The sequence below is a fragment of the Squalius cephalus genome, assembly GCF_949319135.1.
Source record: "Squalius cephalus genome assembly, chromosome: 2".
Taxonomy (NCBI): domain Eukaryota; kingdom Metazoa; phylum Chordata; class Actinopteri; order Cypriniformes; family Leuciscidae; genus Squalius; species Squalius cephalus.
This window is the reverse complement of record NC_137123.1, coordinates 6,584,924-6,603,359: the sequence shown is the minus strand read 5'-3', so window position 1 is coordinate 6,603,359 and position 18,436 is coordinate 6,584,924. Positions and strand designations below refer to the sequence as shown.

The 18,436-nt window shown below is 43.2% G+C and overlaps 3 protein-coding genes across 3 annotated transcripts in view; all 3 read left to right on the top strand.

Annotated features, from left to right (window-relative positions):
* LOC307154798 (B-cell receptor CD22-like) overlaps positions 1–18,436 on the top strand; it is a gene marked incomplete at both ends in the record, with an annotated part of 258,223 nt that overhangs the window by 123,894 nt on the left and 115,893 nt on the right. The gene's annotated exons all lie outside the window — the stretch shown is intronic.
* LOC307154718 (CMRF35-like molecule 3) lies at positions 556–16,499 on the top strand (the record flags this gene model as incomplete). The annotated part of the gene is made up of 4 exons (XM_079864804.1): positions 556–724; positions 864–1,184; positions 16,102–16,173; positions 16,306–16,499. Exons 1-4 carry the CDS (start codon positions 685–687, stop codon positions 16,497–16,499), a joined length of 627 nt encoding a protein of 208 aa, XP_079720930.1. The 5' UTR covers positions 556–684.
* LOC307154448 (uncharacterized protein) overlaps positions 16,419–18,436 on the top strand; it is a 79,865-nt gene continuing 77,847 nt past the window's right edge. The window contains exon 1 of the mRNA XM_079864396.1: positions 16,419–16,446. The gene's annotated coding sequence lies outside the window, so the exon portion shown is untranslated. The remainder of the gene's footprint in view (positions 16,447–18,436) is intronic.

The following is an 18,436-nucleotide window of genomic DNA, read 5'->3' as shown; positions in this document are numbered from 1 at the left end:
CTGGAAAGTTTTTGCAAATGAACATTATAGATACAGTTCCTTGAAAGTGCTTGAATTTATTTTGTTTATTTAGTTTTCTGGAAAAAAAATCCATATTATTTCCTCCGGTCTGTTAATGTGTTATTTTGCCAACACTTCGTGGCCCATGCATACTTGCTTGATTTACATTAGCTACGCGCATTTACACGTTACTTGAAGTCTTTCCCGCGTGAGGTACTTTGTGTTGTAGGCCTACGTTGCCATGACGTTCACGTGCACATAAAACAACTAGAGAACAAGTAGAAGGTGTGTTGATGAGGTATTGTGTACTTTATGTGAGAGAAATGAATTGGTGTTGACTTTTTAAATATACATGTGTATAAAAAAAATAAAAAAATGTTGGATGAAGTGTGAATAATTCAAGACTAAATTGTTATAATAAAGGTGTATTTAAAATTCAAAAAATTATCTCTCTCTCTCTCTCTTTCACATGCTCTCTCTCTCTATCTCTCTCTCTCTCACATACTCTCTCTCTCTCTCTCTCTCTCTCTCTCAGAGGAAGTGGGAGATTCTGTCACATTCAGCTCATCATGTTAAACATGTAACCAGGAGAGAAACACTCAAAACTCTTCTGAACACACATCGAGAGCTTCAGAAGGACTGAATCTACTAACAACAGAGAAGATCATTTAATAAGAGAGAAGAATGAAGATCATCTGGACTTTCACTCTGCTGATGATTCCTGGTAAGAATCTGAACTCAGAGTAAATCATGAAAAACAGCACAGATTTGATGAGGAAAGTCTTTAACTTGTTGTTTTATTGACTGTTAAGGAGAGTTAATTTCTGTGTATATTAAAGTGTTTTAATCCTGGTTTGTTGTAGGTGTCGTGAGCTCCATGAGTGTGACAGGATATTCAGGAGAAGGAGTCACAATCAAATGCAAATATGATAAAGAATATACAGAGAATAAAAAGTATATTTGTAAAAGACATGGGTCAGTGTGCAGAGATCGAATCAGGACTAATGAGAAAGATAAATTGGTTAAGAATGATAGATTCTCTCTGTATGATGACACAAGTTCAGCAGTCTTCACTGTGACCATCAGAGATCTGAGAAAACTGGATTCTGGGACGTACCAGTGTGGAGTTGATATAAAATCAGGAACAGATCCCCGCACTGAAGTGAATCTGAAGGTTTTAACAGGTGAGTAACTGACACCCTCAAACTCATGATGATCTCCACAACATCACGATACTCAACACTGACTGTAATAACAGACGTTCACGTGTGAAACAGGCACCCTCAACAACCTTTTTGTCTCTTGATGTAAGACTTAAACTCATAATCTTGACTTGCATTAATAAATGTTGAAAAGTGACATATTGTTTATATCGGGAACAACATGACAAATTATCTGGGTTTGTGTTAGCAAGTCAACAAATCAGTGAGACAGTGAGAGGATATTCAGGAGGAAACGTCATTATAAACTACAAATATGAGATGCAACACTCAAATTATTTGATAAATGTCTGTAAAACTATTGCTTGAATGATCTTTATTAGCTGGTTCAGCTGGGTTTGATCAGGGTTGAAGCTGAACTTTGCAGGAAGACAGATCCATGGGAAAATAATTGAAGACCCCTGTAGTAGATCAACCATTGATGAAGATACTTAAATATCTATATGTCATATTATTGAAGAGCTACAGCAGTGTGTGAACTCAGGAACTGGACATCTGAACAAAGCGTGAAAATGTGTGTGGTCATTTGGTGTTGCATCATTAGTGTGGCAATTTGGACAGTATTACCACTTAAGTACTATTAAGTACTATTAATTATTTACTTAAGTACTAGTGTTGTAATTTGGATATATTACAATTGCAGTTTTCAGTATTTCTGTTAGTCCACTTTACCACACTTGCACTACAGTTAAAACCGAAGTGCAATTTGGGTCTGGGAGTCGTTTTATCAAGTGGGTAAAGATTCTATATTTATGTCCTCGTTCATCCATTCTGACAAACTCTAACAAATCTAACCCTTTTGAGTTACATCGAGGAGTTAGGCAACACTCTAAAAAGTACCAAAGAACCCCAAGCAAATATTTAAATAAATTTTTTTGGCTAAGATTGACAGATTAAAAGATAATATAGAGCGATGGAGACTCCTTCCGCTATCTATGATTGGCAAAATTAATTAGTGTCACTTTGCCACAGTTCCTCTACCTTTTTCAAAATGTGCCTACTTATATACCTGTATCTTTTTTCAAGCTTTTGGATTCAAAAACTCAGATTGTGAACACATCACGAGTATGTTAGTCCACTTTACCACACTTGCACTACAAGTGCAATTTGGGTCTGGGAGTCGTTTTATCAAGTGGGTAAAGATTCTATATTTATGTCCTCGTTCATCCATTCTGACAAACTCGAACAAATCTAACCCTTTTGAGTTGCATCGAGGAGTTAGGCAATTGTGTGCTGTAGTTCTGCTTTTTTCTTTCGTTGGAACTATTGTTTTGTTGCAAAATAGAGTAAGTACTGATAGTACTGTGTTTAAAATACACATTTTGTGTTTCAGATTTTGTTGACCTGTTGTATGATAATCAATGTCACGTTTGCCATCGTGTGGATATTTGGGAACAATTGCATTCTTGCTCATTATCAACATTAAATACAACAACTTGCACAAGGTGTTTTTGCATCAAAGAAAGTTTGATTCTTAAATCTCTCACTCTGTGTCTATATTTGTTCTTCATGTGAGTACGTACTAAATCCCCACTTTTGGTGCGTTGTCGAGAACGGCAGTAATGTAGCGCAGCAATACTCTGCACACTATCTGTCATATGCTCGCTGCCTGTCACTTATCACTTATCAACAGATAAGTAGGAGTCAAAATGAAAGAAAGATTCAATTTGTGAAATATTGATCCAACACACAAAAAAAGTACAATATTATTGGAAAATCAACCATGTGACCATGTGAGGAGATGACCAGAAACCGGTAAAGCTTTTCGTTTGTCACCATTGTTGAGATTCATACGCTGATTCTTGAGGTTTGTGTTTGACTAGTTTCTGCTGCAGATTAAAATTTTCAGAAAACTTTTTTTTTATTCTGCACTGCTGGATAGAATGATGTAGTTTCACAAGATTGTTATAACTAACAGCACATAAATAAATTAAATGCGCACCATCCATATACTCATAAACTTGATCAGATCAGCACTTGCTGATTATGACATCATCAAAAAACATCTGATCATATTTTCTCTCGCCATAGCAAATGTATTTTATTAAAAAAAAAAACAGTTACAGCAGCAAGAGAAAAACTAAAAGAAGAGTAAAGGGTCAAGAGCTCAAATAAAGCAGCCATTAATCACGATTCTGGTGACTTCAAATAAAACATTCAATGAAACATCATCTAAAACTCAGTTAATTCTCAATAAGAGCTTGTCTATGTAGATTCATGATGTCTAAAACATCCAGGTAATAAAATGTTCACAGAAACTCTCATAGCTGCCAACTTTTGAGTTTTGCTTGCAGTGAGATTCCTGGTAAGCTATGTTTTTTATTATTGCTTAAAACAAATTTCAATTCAGTTCAATTCTTGAACTGAATTGTCAGGATTTCAATTCAGTTCAATTCTTGTGATTTGATTTAATATTGACTAATTTGGATAAATATTAGGTACACAAGATAGGCGTTAATTTTTCTCAAGAAAAAAAAAATCTCGCCTAATTCTGTAAACATACAGAGAGCCTTATCAGCTGGCAGTATTATTTAAGGTTAAAAATATTAGTTAAAGCTGCAGTAGGAAACTTTTAGAAAACGCTGACTTAGCCTGAAAATTTGAACAAGCACAGCTTACAGGTCACTCCCCCTTGCTCTCTGCTGCACTACAGCCCTCCCTCCACAGCTCCTCCCCCACAACGGAGCCTGCAGTGAACGCACAGGCTAGTAAACGTGCAGGGCCACTGATGATGGCGGATTAAACAGTTATCGCACATTCACTGGTAGGGACGAAACATCAACAATATGCTTTACATTGACTATGGCCTGCCCATACTTTGACTACAAACTTGGTCCTCAAATCATTACGTATTTTGCAATACATGTAATGTAACTTCATAACGTTGCACTCTTTCTATAAGTTATAATAGCTAGTAAGATAATATAATTGTAACGTTACAGTATCTAAGTAATTATTCTAGCGATGTGTAATGCTAAATAAGGTTTGCTAGTAGCCTACATTATTTCAGCAACATGACAAGCCAGTGAATTAGAAGGTTTCAATTGTTGCTTTGCACAGTGCGTGACATTTTATCTGTATGTTACGCGGTTAGAGTTTTGACACTGAGTCTATGGGCTCCGACGGGCTTGTTTATCATCATTGGTCTTTTTCCGTTTACCTGTCTTTGAGCAGGTGCCACTCGAGAAATTGGCAGTTTTGGTTGTTTGTCCACCATTAGCACAGCTGCGGCACACCGGCAATCTTGATTTTGAACGACGGTACGCGCTGTGCGAGAGAGGGGGGTGATCAGCGTGTACTCAAGCATGATTGACACTGCTAAGACACTCCTCCTGGCTCTGATTGGTTGTTTCTTACCGGGAGCGGTGTATTTCTGCAAATGGCAATAGGACCACTGGGAGGAGCCTGAGGAGCTTGATTTTTTCACAGATTATCTGTCTCATATTCTACTGTCAGGACATAATGATAGTTTTAACAAATATGTACAAAATACATTTTTACAAAAGTTACCAACTGCAGCTTTAAAAAGAACTCAAATTAAATGTGTTTTTTTTTTTATTATAATAACAACTTTATTTAAAGATATAAGTACAAATATAATAAATATGTAATATAGTACACATATTTAGCAAAATACTCTCTATAGCTCTTTTTTTCTAGCCAACTACGTGCTATAGCCTATATTATGGTCATCAAATGGCTTTCCTGAGGTAAATGTTATGTGATAATTGCTCTCCAGCTGTTTTATTGACCCCTTTCCACGGTTGAAAAACACTAATTGATCGATATTATGTATAATGAATATAGATTTCGGTAAATTGTACTGTTTCTTTCAACATTGTTCATTCATGTTTATTTACTATTAGCTAGTAGAGATGATCGGTTCACGCTAGGGATCTGTCACGTCACATTTACAAGCGCCAAAACGGTATTTATTGTTTGAATTTCATAATAAAATTGACTGAATCTGAGAGCAGAGATTTTTTATATCATAAGTAACCTGCTCTGTCTAGTCTGTCTTATTATCTGGTTCTTCCAAGTTGTTGATTTTGATCTATGTGTTTGTTCAAGAGAAACAGTAACTTAATGGGCCCTATCATACACCCGGCGCAATGCCACGCAAGTGTTTTTGGCTAGTTTCAGCTCAACACAGTGTTCAGTGCAAGGTTAAAGCTATGTGTGTGTGTGTGTATATGTGTGTGAGGTTAAAGCGCAAGCAAACCATCTACGGTACAAGCCGGATTCCACCATATCTTTATGTACACAATATTAATCTTTTACATTGTAATCCTTTTATTTGTAATATTTGGCATGTTTGTGTGAGTTCCGAGTTCCCTGAGTTCCCTGACGAATTGGGATCATGCTAGGGAGACCAATTGTCTACGAGTGAATTAAAACGAGCCAATGAAATTGGCATGCAGGATTTGCATTCCGCAGCCCGCCTACCAGCGCGGGTATAAAAAGGCGGAAGCAACGCATGCATAGTGCTTTTCGCTGAGGAGCCGAACAGTGTCCAGTCCTCTGCGAAAGTACAGCAACATGGCGACGGCACGACACGTCTCCGTTCCCTGTACTCCGTTACCTGTACCCTTTCGTCCTGGGAACTACAACGTGTCGTCGGGGGAGTTCCCTGACGAATTGGGATCCCTAGTAAAACGCCATGGTGCTGGCCCCTTCCAGCGCCCAGCTAAGCTACCCTGCAGCAGTTTCTTGAATAAGTTGCGGGAGCTAGCTAGGGAATCACACTGCTGTTCCACAAGACCCGCACAGTGGATTTTGGGTAACACTGGGAAAGCGTGCCCTAACCCCCGGGGGGGAAGGGGGAACGCTGCGGAAGCCCAGCCTCCAGAGGAAGGCCTGGAATACACATATGTACTTACCATTTGGGGTAGTGAAACATATGGCAGTCCCTGAGGTGGTCCCAATCCGAGGGAAGTGGGAGCGTACTCAACAGGGACGACAGAACGAGTCTGTCAAGGGGAAGACACGGCTGAACTGCACGTAGCATCATGGGTCACCATAGAGACCACTGGAAAAACACCCAGTCTACTAGCAACTCCTACTAGAGGTAGCAGACCTGGCGCCAGGCGGTCCGCCACGCCTGGCCCCGGAGGGGTGATGGAGGAACTCACGAGGCTCACCGACGTAGGGCGCCAACAGAGCAAGGACATATCCGGCCGAGGCACGGAGTGGCGTAGCAAGCCGACACAACCTATTCCCTCGCACCACTGGCCGTAGCGAGTACTCGGGAGGAAACAGGTTCCACACGTAGGCTATAGAACCTAGCGAACGTGTTCGGTGTCGCCCAGCCCGCAGCTCTACAGATGTCTGTCAGCAAGGCGCCTTGAGCCAAAGCCCAGGAAGCGGCAACACCTCTAGTAGAGTGAGCGCGCAACCTGGGAGGACAAGGCTCACCCAGAGACTCATACACTCGGGTGATAGCATTCACTAACCAGTGGGCTAACCACTGCTTGGAGACAGCCTTCCCCTTCTGCTGGCCTCCGTAACAGACAAAGAGCTGATCTGAGGTACTGAAGCTTTGCGTTCTGTCAATATAAACCCGCAGTGCACGGATGGGACAGAGAAAAGCTAGGGCTGGGTCTGCCTCCTCCTGGGGCAGCGCTTGCAGGTTCACTACCTGGTCCACGAAGGGAGTGGTAGGAACCTTGGGCACATATCCGAGCCGGGGTCTCAATACAACATGAGAAAGGCCCGCCCCGAACTCTAGGCACGATTCGTCGACCGAAAAAGCCTGCAGATCCCCGATCCTCTTGAAAGAAGCCAATGCCAACAGGAGCGCTGTCTTCATGGACAGGATATTCAACTCAACTGTTGACAAGGGCTCAAAGGGAGGACTTTGAAGAGCTCTAAGAACCAGAGCTAGGTCCCAAGAGGGTACAGAGTGCAAAACACGAGGTGGATTTAACCTCCTAGCACCCTTAAGGAATCTGATGATCAGGTCGTCCTTCCCAAAGGACTTACCTGCTACTGCATCGTGATGCGCTGCTACTGCAGCAACATACACTTTGAGGGTGGAGGGAGACAGCCTTCGCTCCAACCCATCTTGCAGGAAGGAAAGCACGACTCTGATCGGGCAAGTTCGGGGGTCCTCCTGACGGGAGGAACACCAATCGACAAACAGGTTCCACTTCAACGCATAGAAGCGCCTCGTAGAGGGGGCTCTAGCGGAAGTGATGGTGTCTACCATTGCCTGTGGCAGGCCATCTAGAACCTCCGCGTCCCGTCCAGGGACCAGACCAGTGCCATAGAGTGCCCCGTCTCTGAGAAAGAAGGTCCTTCCTCAGAGGAATCGGCCAAGGAGGGGCTGTCGCGAGGAGCATGAGTTCCGTGAACCAAGTCCTGGTGGGCCAATACGGCGCCACTAACAGGACCTGCTCCTCGTCCTCCCTGACCTTGCACAGAGTCTGTGCAAGAAGGCTCACTGGGGGAAACACATACTTGCACAGGTCCCGGGGCCAGCTGTGAGCCAGGGCTTCCGTGCCGAGGGTCCCCTCGGTCAGGGAGTAAAACCACTGGCAATGGGTCGTGTCTGGAGAAGCAAACAGGTCTACCTGTGCGACTCCGAAGACACTCCAGATCAGCTGGACCGTCTGGGGATGGATTCACCATTCTCCTGGCAGGGGAGGCAGCCGTGAGAGCTCGTCTGCCACACGGTTGAGCTCCCCTGGAAGATGAACGGCATGAAGCGACCTCAGATGCTTCTGACTCCATAGGAGGAGGTGGGAGGCGAGTTGCGACATACGACGAGAGCGTAGACCACCTTGATGGTTGATGTACGCAACGGTCACAGTGCTGTCCGTACGGACCAGTACATGCTTGTGTCTGAGAAACCCCTTGAGGCGACACAAAGCTAGACGTACTGCTTGCAACTCTAGGCAGTTGATGTGCCAATGCAGCTGGGGCCCCGTCCACAGACCCGAGACTGCATGCCCGTTGTACGTGGCCCCCCAACCCATGGCAGAGACATCCGTGAACACCACAGCATGCCTGGAAACCTGGACTAAGGGCACTCCGGCCCGTAGAAACACAGGGTCCGACCATGGGAAGAAGGTTTGGCGACAGCGCGGGGTAACTTTGACCCGGAGCGTACCGCTCTGCCACGCCCACCTCAGGACTCGATCGTGAAACCAGCGCTGAAGCGATCTCATATGTAACAGGCCGAGCGGCGTTACTGCGGCTGTGGCTGCCATATGCCCCAGGAGTCTCTGAAATTGTTTCAGTGGAACCGCTGTACTGCCTCGAAAGGACTTGAGGCAGATGAGCACTGACTGGATGCGCTCCTCTGTGAGGCGCGCAGTCTGGGCGACCGAGTCCAGTTCCATACCGAGATAAGAGATCCTCTGCACGGGGCAGAGTTTGCTCTTGTCCCAGTTGACCTGAAGCCCCAACCGACTGAGGTGCTGGAGCACCATGTCCCTGTGATCGCACAACACATCTCGCGAGTGAGCTAGAATGAGCCAGTCGTCGAGATAGTTGAGAATGCGAACGCCTTGTTCTCTCATGGGAACAATGGCCGCCTTCGCGACTTTCGTGAAGACACGAGGCGACAGGGCCAGCCCGAAGGGTAGGACTTTGTACTGATACGCTCGACCCTCGAACGCAAGCCGTAGAAACGGTCTGTGTCAAGGAAGAATCGAGACGTGAAAGTACGTGTCCTTCATGTCGATTGCTGCAAACCAATTCAAAATTCGCAGGTCCAGGATTGGCTGTAACCCACCGCCTTTCTTGGGTACAATGAAGTATGGGCTGTAAAACCCGGACCTCATCTCGGCAGGAGGGACCGGCTCGATCGCGTCCTTCGCCAGAGGACATCGATCTCTTTCCGCAAGATATGGGCACCCACTGACCGCACACGGGTGAAGTGGACGCCCCTGAACTTGGGAGGCCGGCGTGCAAACTGAATTGCATAGCCGAACCGAATGGTGCGGATGAGCCATCGGGACGGACCCGGAAGCGCTAGCCAGGCTTCCAGATACCGTCTCAAAAAACCAACCCGAACCACCGGCGTACCCGCGGAGGGTCAGCGAGGTGGAAGACAGAGACCCGGCTCTGGTGGCATTGTAGCGACCGAGAGCGGGGTCTGGGCGTTTTAACTTGACACCAACCTGCTTCCACCTGTGGGCAGACGGCAAAGAAGGCCTGTGGGCATTCTGCTGCGGGCTGCCCGGTGGCGAGGGGAGGGGGAGAGACAAGGAACGAGGCCCTGACTCCTCGTGACCTGGTCTCTGCGCCTCCGGGCCCAGCTGCAGACAGGAGCTGGGCCTCTCCACTGCTATCCGCGAGCTGGAGAGAGGGGAACGGGAGTGGCGCGGTTCGTGGGCGGCGCGCACTGCCATTCTGACCCTCTCGGACGGAGGAGACTGGTCTTACTGGTCTGCCAGACTCGACCGTGAGGGGAAACGAGGAGCGAGGCCCGGGGGCATCGAGTCCTGGTTTCCACCTCCTCACCCAGCGAGAGACGAGAGTGACAAGGCCAAAGCCCTCACTGTCATCTGAGCACTGGGGCCCGTGAGTGACTCAGAAGAAGTGGACTGCTCAAACTTTGGGTACCGCTGACTGGATGACCAGCGGCGGAGCAGAAATGAAATTCTCCACCCTGCCCTCCCCCGGGGGAAGGAGTGGTGATGACACACACTCCCGAAGAGCAGACATCACATACTCCGGGTCGCTCCTCTCAGGGTCGTTTCCCTTACCCTTTGCGGGGGGGAAACGAACTCCGAGCGGGCTGGTTTTGAGGCGCTTCTGGACCACCAGTGTGGACATCGTCTGACCGAGGGCCAGCGGACCGAGGGCCAGCGGGCCATCACGGTCAGTCACTAAGCACAGCTTCACCCCGAATCAGAAATACCCACGTGCACTGAATGTGTAGGGGTAGTGAGAGAGGAAAAACTTCTGCAGATTTAGGCATGTTTGGCTTGCCATATTGGCACCAAAATGCTTCCATACTGCCAAAATTTTTCACACGCATCCAGGCACTTTAGACCCAGGAAGTGTGGCTGTCAAGTCTGAATCTTCAGCATGAGAACACACCATTACAGTAGGAACTCAGCATCATTTTCAGAGTATAACAGCCCTTTCTCCGATGTAGCGAATCGACATCTGTCCTCCCCTGGGGCCCCGAAATGAAATGCTTGGTCCCTCATGAGAAGGACCAAAATCCCATTCAAAGCCTCGACGGCACACGGCACGCTGAGCGGCTCAAGCCTTTATGAGAAAGGGGAGACGAACAACGTGCCGACGTCAGGACACGTTGGAGTTCCCAGGACGAAAGGGAACAAAAAATATATTGCACCATCGTCTTTAGAGCAGGTTTCAGTCGGTCAATGGCTCAGTCTATTTCTGTTCCTCAAAATAGCAACGTGCCAACAATGCGCCAGAACACACCTCGTTCTCAGACCAGCAGCCCATGGGCGCATAAATGGGCGCAAATGCATTTGCTACTTAGACAACGTGGCACAGGACATGAAAATGATAATTGCGTCAGGCTGAAACTAGCAAAACACACTTGTGTCGCGCCTGGCGCCTCGCTAAGACACAGAATATGGTGATTAAATGATGCAGTAAATTGAGATGGTTGTCCTGTGGGAAAGGTGCTTGAACATTTTCTGAGCCTCCTCCCTGGGATTTGCACTTTCCTGGACAGCAAAGGAAAACGGGAACCGGTGCTGGATCACACAGCTGGCCTTTCTGACTGAAAACCTGAAAACACTCTCAACTTGCAGCTACAAGAAAGAGATGAGCCTCCAAGCAACATGCTGAATGCAATCAGAGCATTTCAGAACAAAATAACTGCCCTCTGAAAAATGCTGGGTTGTTTTAACCCAATTTTGGGTCAAATATGGACAAACCCAGCCGTTGGGTTGAATTTTTAAATTGAATTTTTAATCCAACGTTTGAGTTTGTCCATATTTGACCCAAAAATTGGGTTAAAACAACGGCAGAATTCATTCACTTCCCACAAATGCCCCATCTCTGCAGCAGTCTTCAGCCACACAGGATTGCGAATGTTTTGGAAGAGCTGAGGGGGGATTTGAGTCCATATTCAAGGATGTGAATGAGCACAAGGAAATGTTCAACTTTAATGAAAACCCCTTCCACGTGGATGATCATCTCACTCTCCAACTATCAGTTGGCAGAAATGGTAGAACTGCAGACAAAATACATTCTCGAAGCTGAACTCAGTTCTGGTCACTTCAGGAGTTTGGTGTCTGAAGAACATTTTCCCACTTTGAAGCCTCTTGTGCAAAAAGTGATGTCCTTCTTTGTGAGCACATACACTTGTGAGTCAGCATTCTCAAACATGAACTTATAAAGAGGAAACAGAGAAACTGCCTCACCAATGAACATTGTGCATGCCTCACAAGAATTGCAACAACAAGCTACAAATACAACATGAAGAAAGCCAAGGAAATGCATGCATGCTTTCACTCATCCCAGCATTAAGGTAATCCTGCTTTTTTGTCATTAAAGGAAATCATCTTGTCTCAGTTACAAATGAAGACCAAATGAAGACCAGATCTCTAACCCTTCAGTCAAGCGGAAGCAAGTCTACTATATCCTCCACATGAAGGACAAAAAGTGACTAACCCTTCATATATCACAGACCAAAGCAGAAACAGACAGGAATCGCAGTGTTTTCTAACATGGAGCTGAAGTCCACACTTATTGTTTTTGGTGAGTTGATGCTTCACTGTTTTAATGTGTGTGATAAATATCTTTACGTTAAAGACAGTACTTAAAGTTACATGCATCAGGGCTGCACTGGTTGGCTGTAGTTACAGTAATAATATAATATACTATATGTAAGGAATCATTGAAAACAGTCCAATGAATTAGAAAATAATGCACACCCAAGGTGGTAACGAAGCGTGTATTTATCTGCATCGAGAACAGAGCCATTACATTGATAAAGAGAAATGTCAGCTTTCATGTGAATTATTTCACTGATAAAACCGTCAGATCAGCGCTGAAAACACATTTCTGTGTGAGTGTGTGTTTGTACTGTATGTGTGTGTGTTTGAGCGGGAGAGAGATAGTATGTGACCTAATCATTTTCAAAAATTTCAATTTCATTTTGCTTCTGTAGTCAGTCTGAGATAGCGACCGTTTTCCCCGTTTTCCTCCGGCCTCAAAACAGCCGGCCAATCAACGAACAGAGGGCGGGCTAAAGGATTAGTTCACTTTCAAAAAATGTTTTGCTGATAAATTTACTCACCCCAATGTCATCCAAGATATCCATGTCTTTCTTTCTTCAGTCGAAAATAAATTAAGGTTTTTGAGGAAAAAATTCCAGGATTTTTCTCCATATAATGGATTTCAATGGCAACCAACTATTACAATGTTCAAAGAAGGTTCAAATGTCTGTCTCAATGCAGCTTCAAAGTCTCGACACGATCTCACTCAAGAAATAAGGGTCTTATCTAGCGAAACGATCAGTCATTTAAAAAAAAAAAAATTAAATAATAAAAAAATAAAAATAAATAAAAATAATAATAATATTATATATACAGTATGTGTGTGTGTGTGTGTGTGTGTTATGACAGTCCTTGCCTTGCTGTACCTCTAGCTTTACCATCATGCACAGGTAGGAGTGAAGTTTTTACGCAGACACACAAAGATTTTCCAGAGATTATTCCAGTTGAGCTTTGTGGTTTATTGTAGTAAATAGTACAAACAGATGAACATACCGGTTGATTTATTATCTTGTTTCCAGTTGTTTGCGTATTTACTGTTAGGGGTTAACAGTTTAGGACCCATGGACCAGATGTTTGAAAGAAGACCCTCAGAATTATAAAAAATTGAAGAAAAGTTTTACTGAAGATATTTTGCAGTTTCATCAGCAGAAGTCAGCTTCAAGACTCACACAGGAGTTCGTAGGCCGCCCCGCTTACAGTTACAAAGATCACAGCAGTTATACCATTTCCAAGGTCTAAGCTACGTCATTGCTTACAGGCTGAATGATTCTGATTGGCCAAGAAATTGATAAACATAGTAATTTTCCACACATATACAGATAGACAGAAGCATATCTCCATAGATTATGCCGCTGACACTCGGACCCTGAAGTTAGGCATGTTGTTACCTTCCAGGTCGCAGATTTGGGTTGCTGGGTGTCAGCATGTCTCGAACAACAACTCAACAAATCTTCAATAATGCCAGTGGTTCCCTAACCTGTAAGCAAGAAGACTAACACACACACCCGACACACGTCTTTTCCAAGGTTGGATTTAGCCAGGCTCTAACTATAAACAGGAGTCTCATCTCAAAACATCAAGATAACAAGTTCTTTCTCTCAGGATAGGATACTTTATTCTAAATGGAAACTATAGGCTTTAACTGACAAATGGTACCTTAAACTATAGACTTCAATGACCCCTATATGTTTTAACACGTTGAAGACCTTTCTCAAACACAAAACCAGTCCCTATTTCATTTCTGGAAGCTGGGATAAATAGGCAAGCAATGTTACTGCATTCAAATATCAAATACTGACATCAATGAATACATGAAAAGAACATTTCAGTAATCACACTGGTAACTTCAATAACAAAGTAAAATCTCCAGAGAAGTCATTCAACTCATTTGATATTTAGAAGGAAAAGTATTGATTAATACCTTGATTATAATCACTCATTACATATACATTGAAGCAGCAGTGGATTACAATCCACCCCCTTCAATTCTAATCTGTAGACTCTAATCCGTGGTCTGTGCTCTGTTGTCTGTGGTCTGGTGAGAACTGTGTGCGCTCCCCCTACCTGTGGCTACCACTTCCTGTCACCTATGCCCCCTATATACCTATATAGGGGGCATATATATACCCCTATATAGGGGGTGGTGTGGCGCAATGGATAAGACACATGCCTTTGGTGTGAGAGACCCTGGTTCGAATCCACTGTGAGACACCAATGTGTCCCTGATCAAGACACTTAACCCCTAGTTGCTCCAGAGGCGTGCGACCTCTGACATATATAGCAATTGTAAGTCGCTTTGGATAAAAGCGTCAGCTAAATGAATAAATGTAAAATGTAAATGTAAAAATATACAACCATGTGCATCTAATCACTGTCACCCAGTGTCCAAAATACTAATATAAAAATAGCCAAACAAAATAAAATTACATCAGTTATTTATATTTTTTGCTGTAGTGTGTCAGTAGGAAATATCAGTTTACATTTCCAAACATTCTTTTTGCCATCAATTGTAATAATCCAATGAGATTTGTGTATGCACAAGGCGTCTGACAACAGCCGGTATGATCTGATCTCACCATCATCGAGTCCGTCTGTGATTACATGAAGAAACAGAAGAAACTGAGACAGACTAAATCCAGAAGAACTGCGGGAACGTCTCCGAGATGCTTGAAGAAACCTTCCTGCAAAGCTACAGTACTGTGAAAAGTACTGCCACTTGTGTTAAAATGCAGTAAAGTGAGAATGCTTTCAAAAATAAAATCACAAATTGAATTTATTTATGATTTAACTTCAATTAAATAATTCAAATCAATATATGGTGTAACGACCCTTTGCGTTTAAAACGGCTTTTGCCCAGGTACACTTGCGCATAGTTTTTCAGGTAGCTTTGCAGGAAGGTTTCTTCAAGTGTCTTGGAGACGTTCCCGCAGTTCTTCTGGACTTAGTCTGTCTCAGTTTTTTCAACAAGGATACTCTGATACCAGGAAAGATTAAAAAACTAGATTACGCGCTAAGATAATTTCCGGAACACAAACTGAAAAACACCACAAAGTACATACACAAAACAAACCAGCAAAGACATGAGGGAAAGAGGCACAATATAAAGGGATGAGAGCACAGATCAGGTGAGCACAATGAGTGAAACGAGAACAAGATGTGGACTAATCAAGGGGGCGTGGTAACGGGAAACAAGGAGGCAGGAAAAGAGGAGCACATGCAAATACAGACCAGGGGTGCGTTTCCCGTACAACTATATAGCTCGCTGCTTAATTACCATATTACGATGCATCGTTGGAGAAATCAACTAGCTAGTCACGATTGTTTCCCGAAACCGTATGTCACAAAGTATTGTTCAACCACGTTGGTTTATGACGTCCCGCACGTGGTGGACTAATAACTTATTTTAATTAATCTGTTTGAGATCGAATTAACGCTAGATTTTGTCATATAAGTTACAGACATGGCATCTGAAGACCATTTCTAATTTTTCTCAGTTATTTTGCTTTATTACCAGACTCAATATTTGGCTCGTTCTTACATAGTAGAGCACGTTCGCACATGCGCAGTCTTCAATAACGGTGCTTCTCTTGACAAACTAAAAGACGATCTCATGTAAACTAGAAACTATGCTTCTAACGACATCTCGAGAGCTGTCGTTCCAACCACACAAGTTTGCGATGCTGTTTGCGAACGTTCATTGGAACGATGGTTTCGGGAAACACCAAATCGTTGAACTATGCTGATAACGACGGAACTTGCGACCATAGTTGGCTAACGATGCTTTCGGGAAACGCACCCCAGGACAGAGCCATGTGCTCAGACACAAGACAAACATAGAAACATGAATCCGACAACACAGACAAGGCAGGGCAGAACCCTGACAGATTTGCAGATCAAGAAACACTTCTGATTCAGTGATTATGACAATTCAGATATCAGTGATTATTATCCGTTGTGCTGCTTCATATTTTTCTGGGAACAATGATGTAGCCTACATTTTATTTTTCAGGATTCTTTGATGAACAAAAGTTCACAAGGACAGTTTATTTGAAATACAAATATTTTGTAACATTATAAATGTCTACATTTTTAAATATATTCTATATTTTTCTAAATGTATGAATGCAAAAACAGATAATTCTACAGATCTTCTTTTTCTTCATCAGGTTTTTTCCTGCCATCTGGTGAGTCTCATCGATGTGGCGATGGATTAAAAAGAGAAAATAGGACCTGTGTCGGTAATGTCTTTTTCATAATGTGCATAATACACAGTTAATGCTCTGTATGTCACTCAAAAGAGGGAATTTGTGTAACCGTAGTTATTAAACTTTGTAACAACGTTTCGATTTTGATTCCTGCCTCTCTTACAGATGAAGATGAGTGTGAGATGCGGAGTCTGTGTGGCAAAAACGCTCAGTGTTTCAATACACATGGAAGTTACTTCTGCACCTGTGATAGAGGATTTCAATCAGAAACACCCAATTTCACAGCATCAACCGGACAGTGTGTGGGTACGAGAGGGGTTTATGGGATAAACTATGATTACTATGACTACTATGATTAAAACACTATAATTAATACCAACTGTTTCCCCAACAGATATCAATGAGTGTCTTGAGAATTTTGCATGCTCAGATGGTCTGATGTGTGTGAACACCGTTGGCTCTTATAACTGCACGTGTCCTGAAGGATATGATCATAACACAAGACTAGACCTTGGGTGTGAAGGTGAGCAGCCTCACTCGTATTGCTTTCCATTGACTGTTAATCAAACCAAAGAACTTCAGTTTCAGAAATTACCTTTTTTATTAATGCTCAATATGTGCCTTCCAGAACAAATGTTTGGCTTTCATTATTTCGACATTTACAGTGGCAGTTGGTTAAAATGGTTTACAGAGAGCAGAGAGCGTTCTCAGAACATTCTCTCAAAGTTATGAACAAACGTTCTTCCAGTGTCGTTAATAAAACAATTATCATCTAATCATTAACTATACATCGTTCATGGAACTATTTGACCTGAAACGGTTAAATGCAACATTTTTTTAAATGTTGTACTTGTTTCGGAATGGTCAGAGAACATTTAAGTGTAACTTTTGCAAAACGATCAAATGGAATGTTCCCCTCAACCTTTTTCAAAACATTTAAAAAACTGGACGTTTTGATCTTTCAGAGAACATTCAGAAATGACATTTTTACAAATTAATGGAAAATATTCTTAGAACATATCTTGTTTGCAGGGATGGTGTTTAAACCCATAACTGAATATGCATAGATAATTATTAGATGTCAGATAAAAATAGAGGATTTTTTTTTACCTAGTTCAAGCCCTGATTAATTTCTGACCCTGATTATAACCATCCAAGATCTATGTGATGCATTTATAAATTAAGCATATAATTGAATGAAACTTGAAACATGAGGGGCTATCTAGTGTGGCGCCGGTGAGACAGCAGCCGGTTGCATGCAGCTGTGTGTAGCGTTGTCTGCCTGTTAGTGTGTTTTTAGTACCTTTTTTAGCTACAACAATAGCATGTTTTTAGAGTTTGTTTTCTAGCTACCATTAATGTCTAAGACTTTATCAAGATTTTATTTTATTAATTAAATTCATCTTTAGTCATCAACAATCATGTGTCGATATCTGCAAAGCAAGACATACACCCGCCAGGAACTCCTGAACCTAGTTCATGGCTCAAGATATGGAATTCGACATGACATACCGATGGAACTCTTACTGAGGAGACATAGGGGAACGCGTGCCGGGGTGAAGAGAAACAAGAGGAAAGTGGCGAGAGCATGGAAGGAGTCTTTTAAACCAGCAATACCATCCATAACTATGGGAAATGTCTGCTGCTTAACAAACAAACTAGAGGAACTAGAAACTCTTGTCAAGACACAGAAATTGTATCAGGAGAGCAGCATTATATGCCTTACGGAGACGTGGTTGACAAACAACACGCCCGACTCTCTGATCAGTTTTACCGGCTTCAGGACGGTACGAGCTGACAGGGACACCGCAATGAGCGGGAAGCAGAAAGGGGGAGGGCTTCTCATGCTTATCAACAACAAGTGGTGTAACCCTAAGCATGCAACTATCAAAGAACATGTATGCAATAAGGACATTGAGCTTCTAGTGGTCAGCTTAAGACCATATTACCTACCTAGAGAGTTCACCTTGGTAGTTGCCATTGTTGTTTACATCCCTCCATCTGCCAAGGCGGAAGCCGTTTGTGACGTGGTACACACCACTGTCGCGAGACTTCAGGACAATTATCCACGCGTTTATTTTCTTGTCTGGAGATTTCAATCATGTCAGTCTCTCTAAGACTTTGCCCACTTTTAAACAGTTCGTTGAGTGCACAACGAGAGGTGATAAAACGCTGGATCTCTTGTATGCCAGTGTGAAAAATGCATATAAATGTACTGCACTGCCCCCTCTTGGGCGCTCAGACCATGACATGCTACACCTCACTCCTTTCTACACCCCAGCTGTCAAGAGGCTGC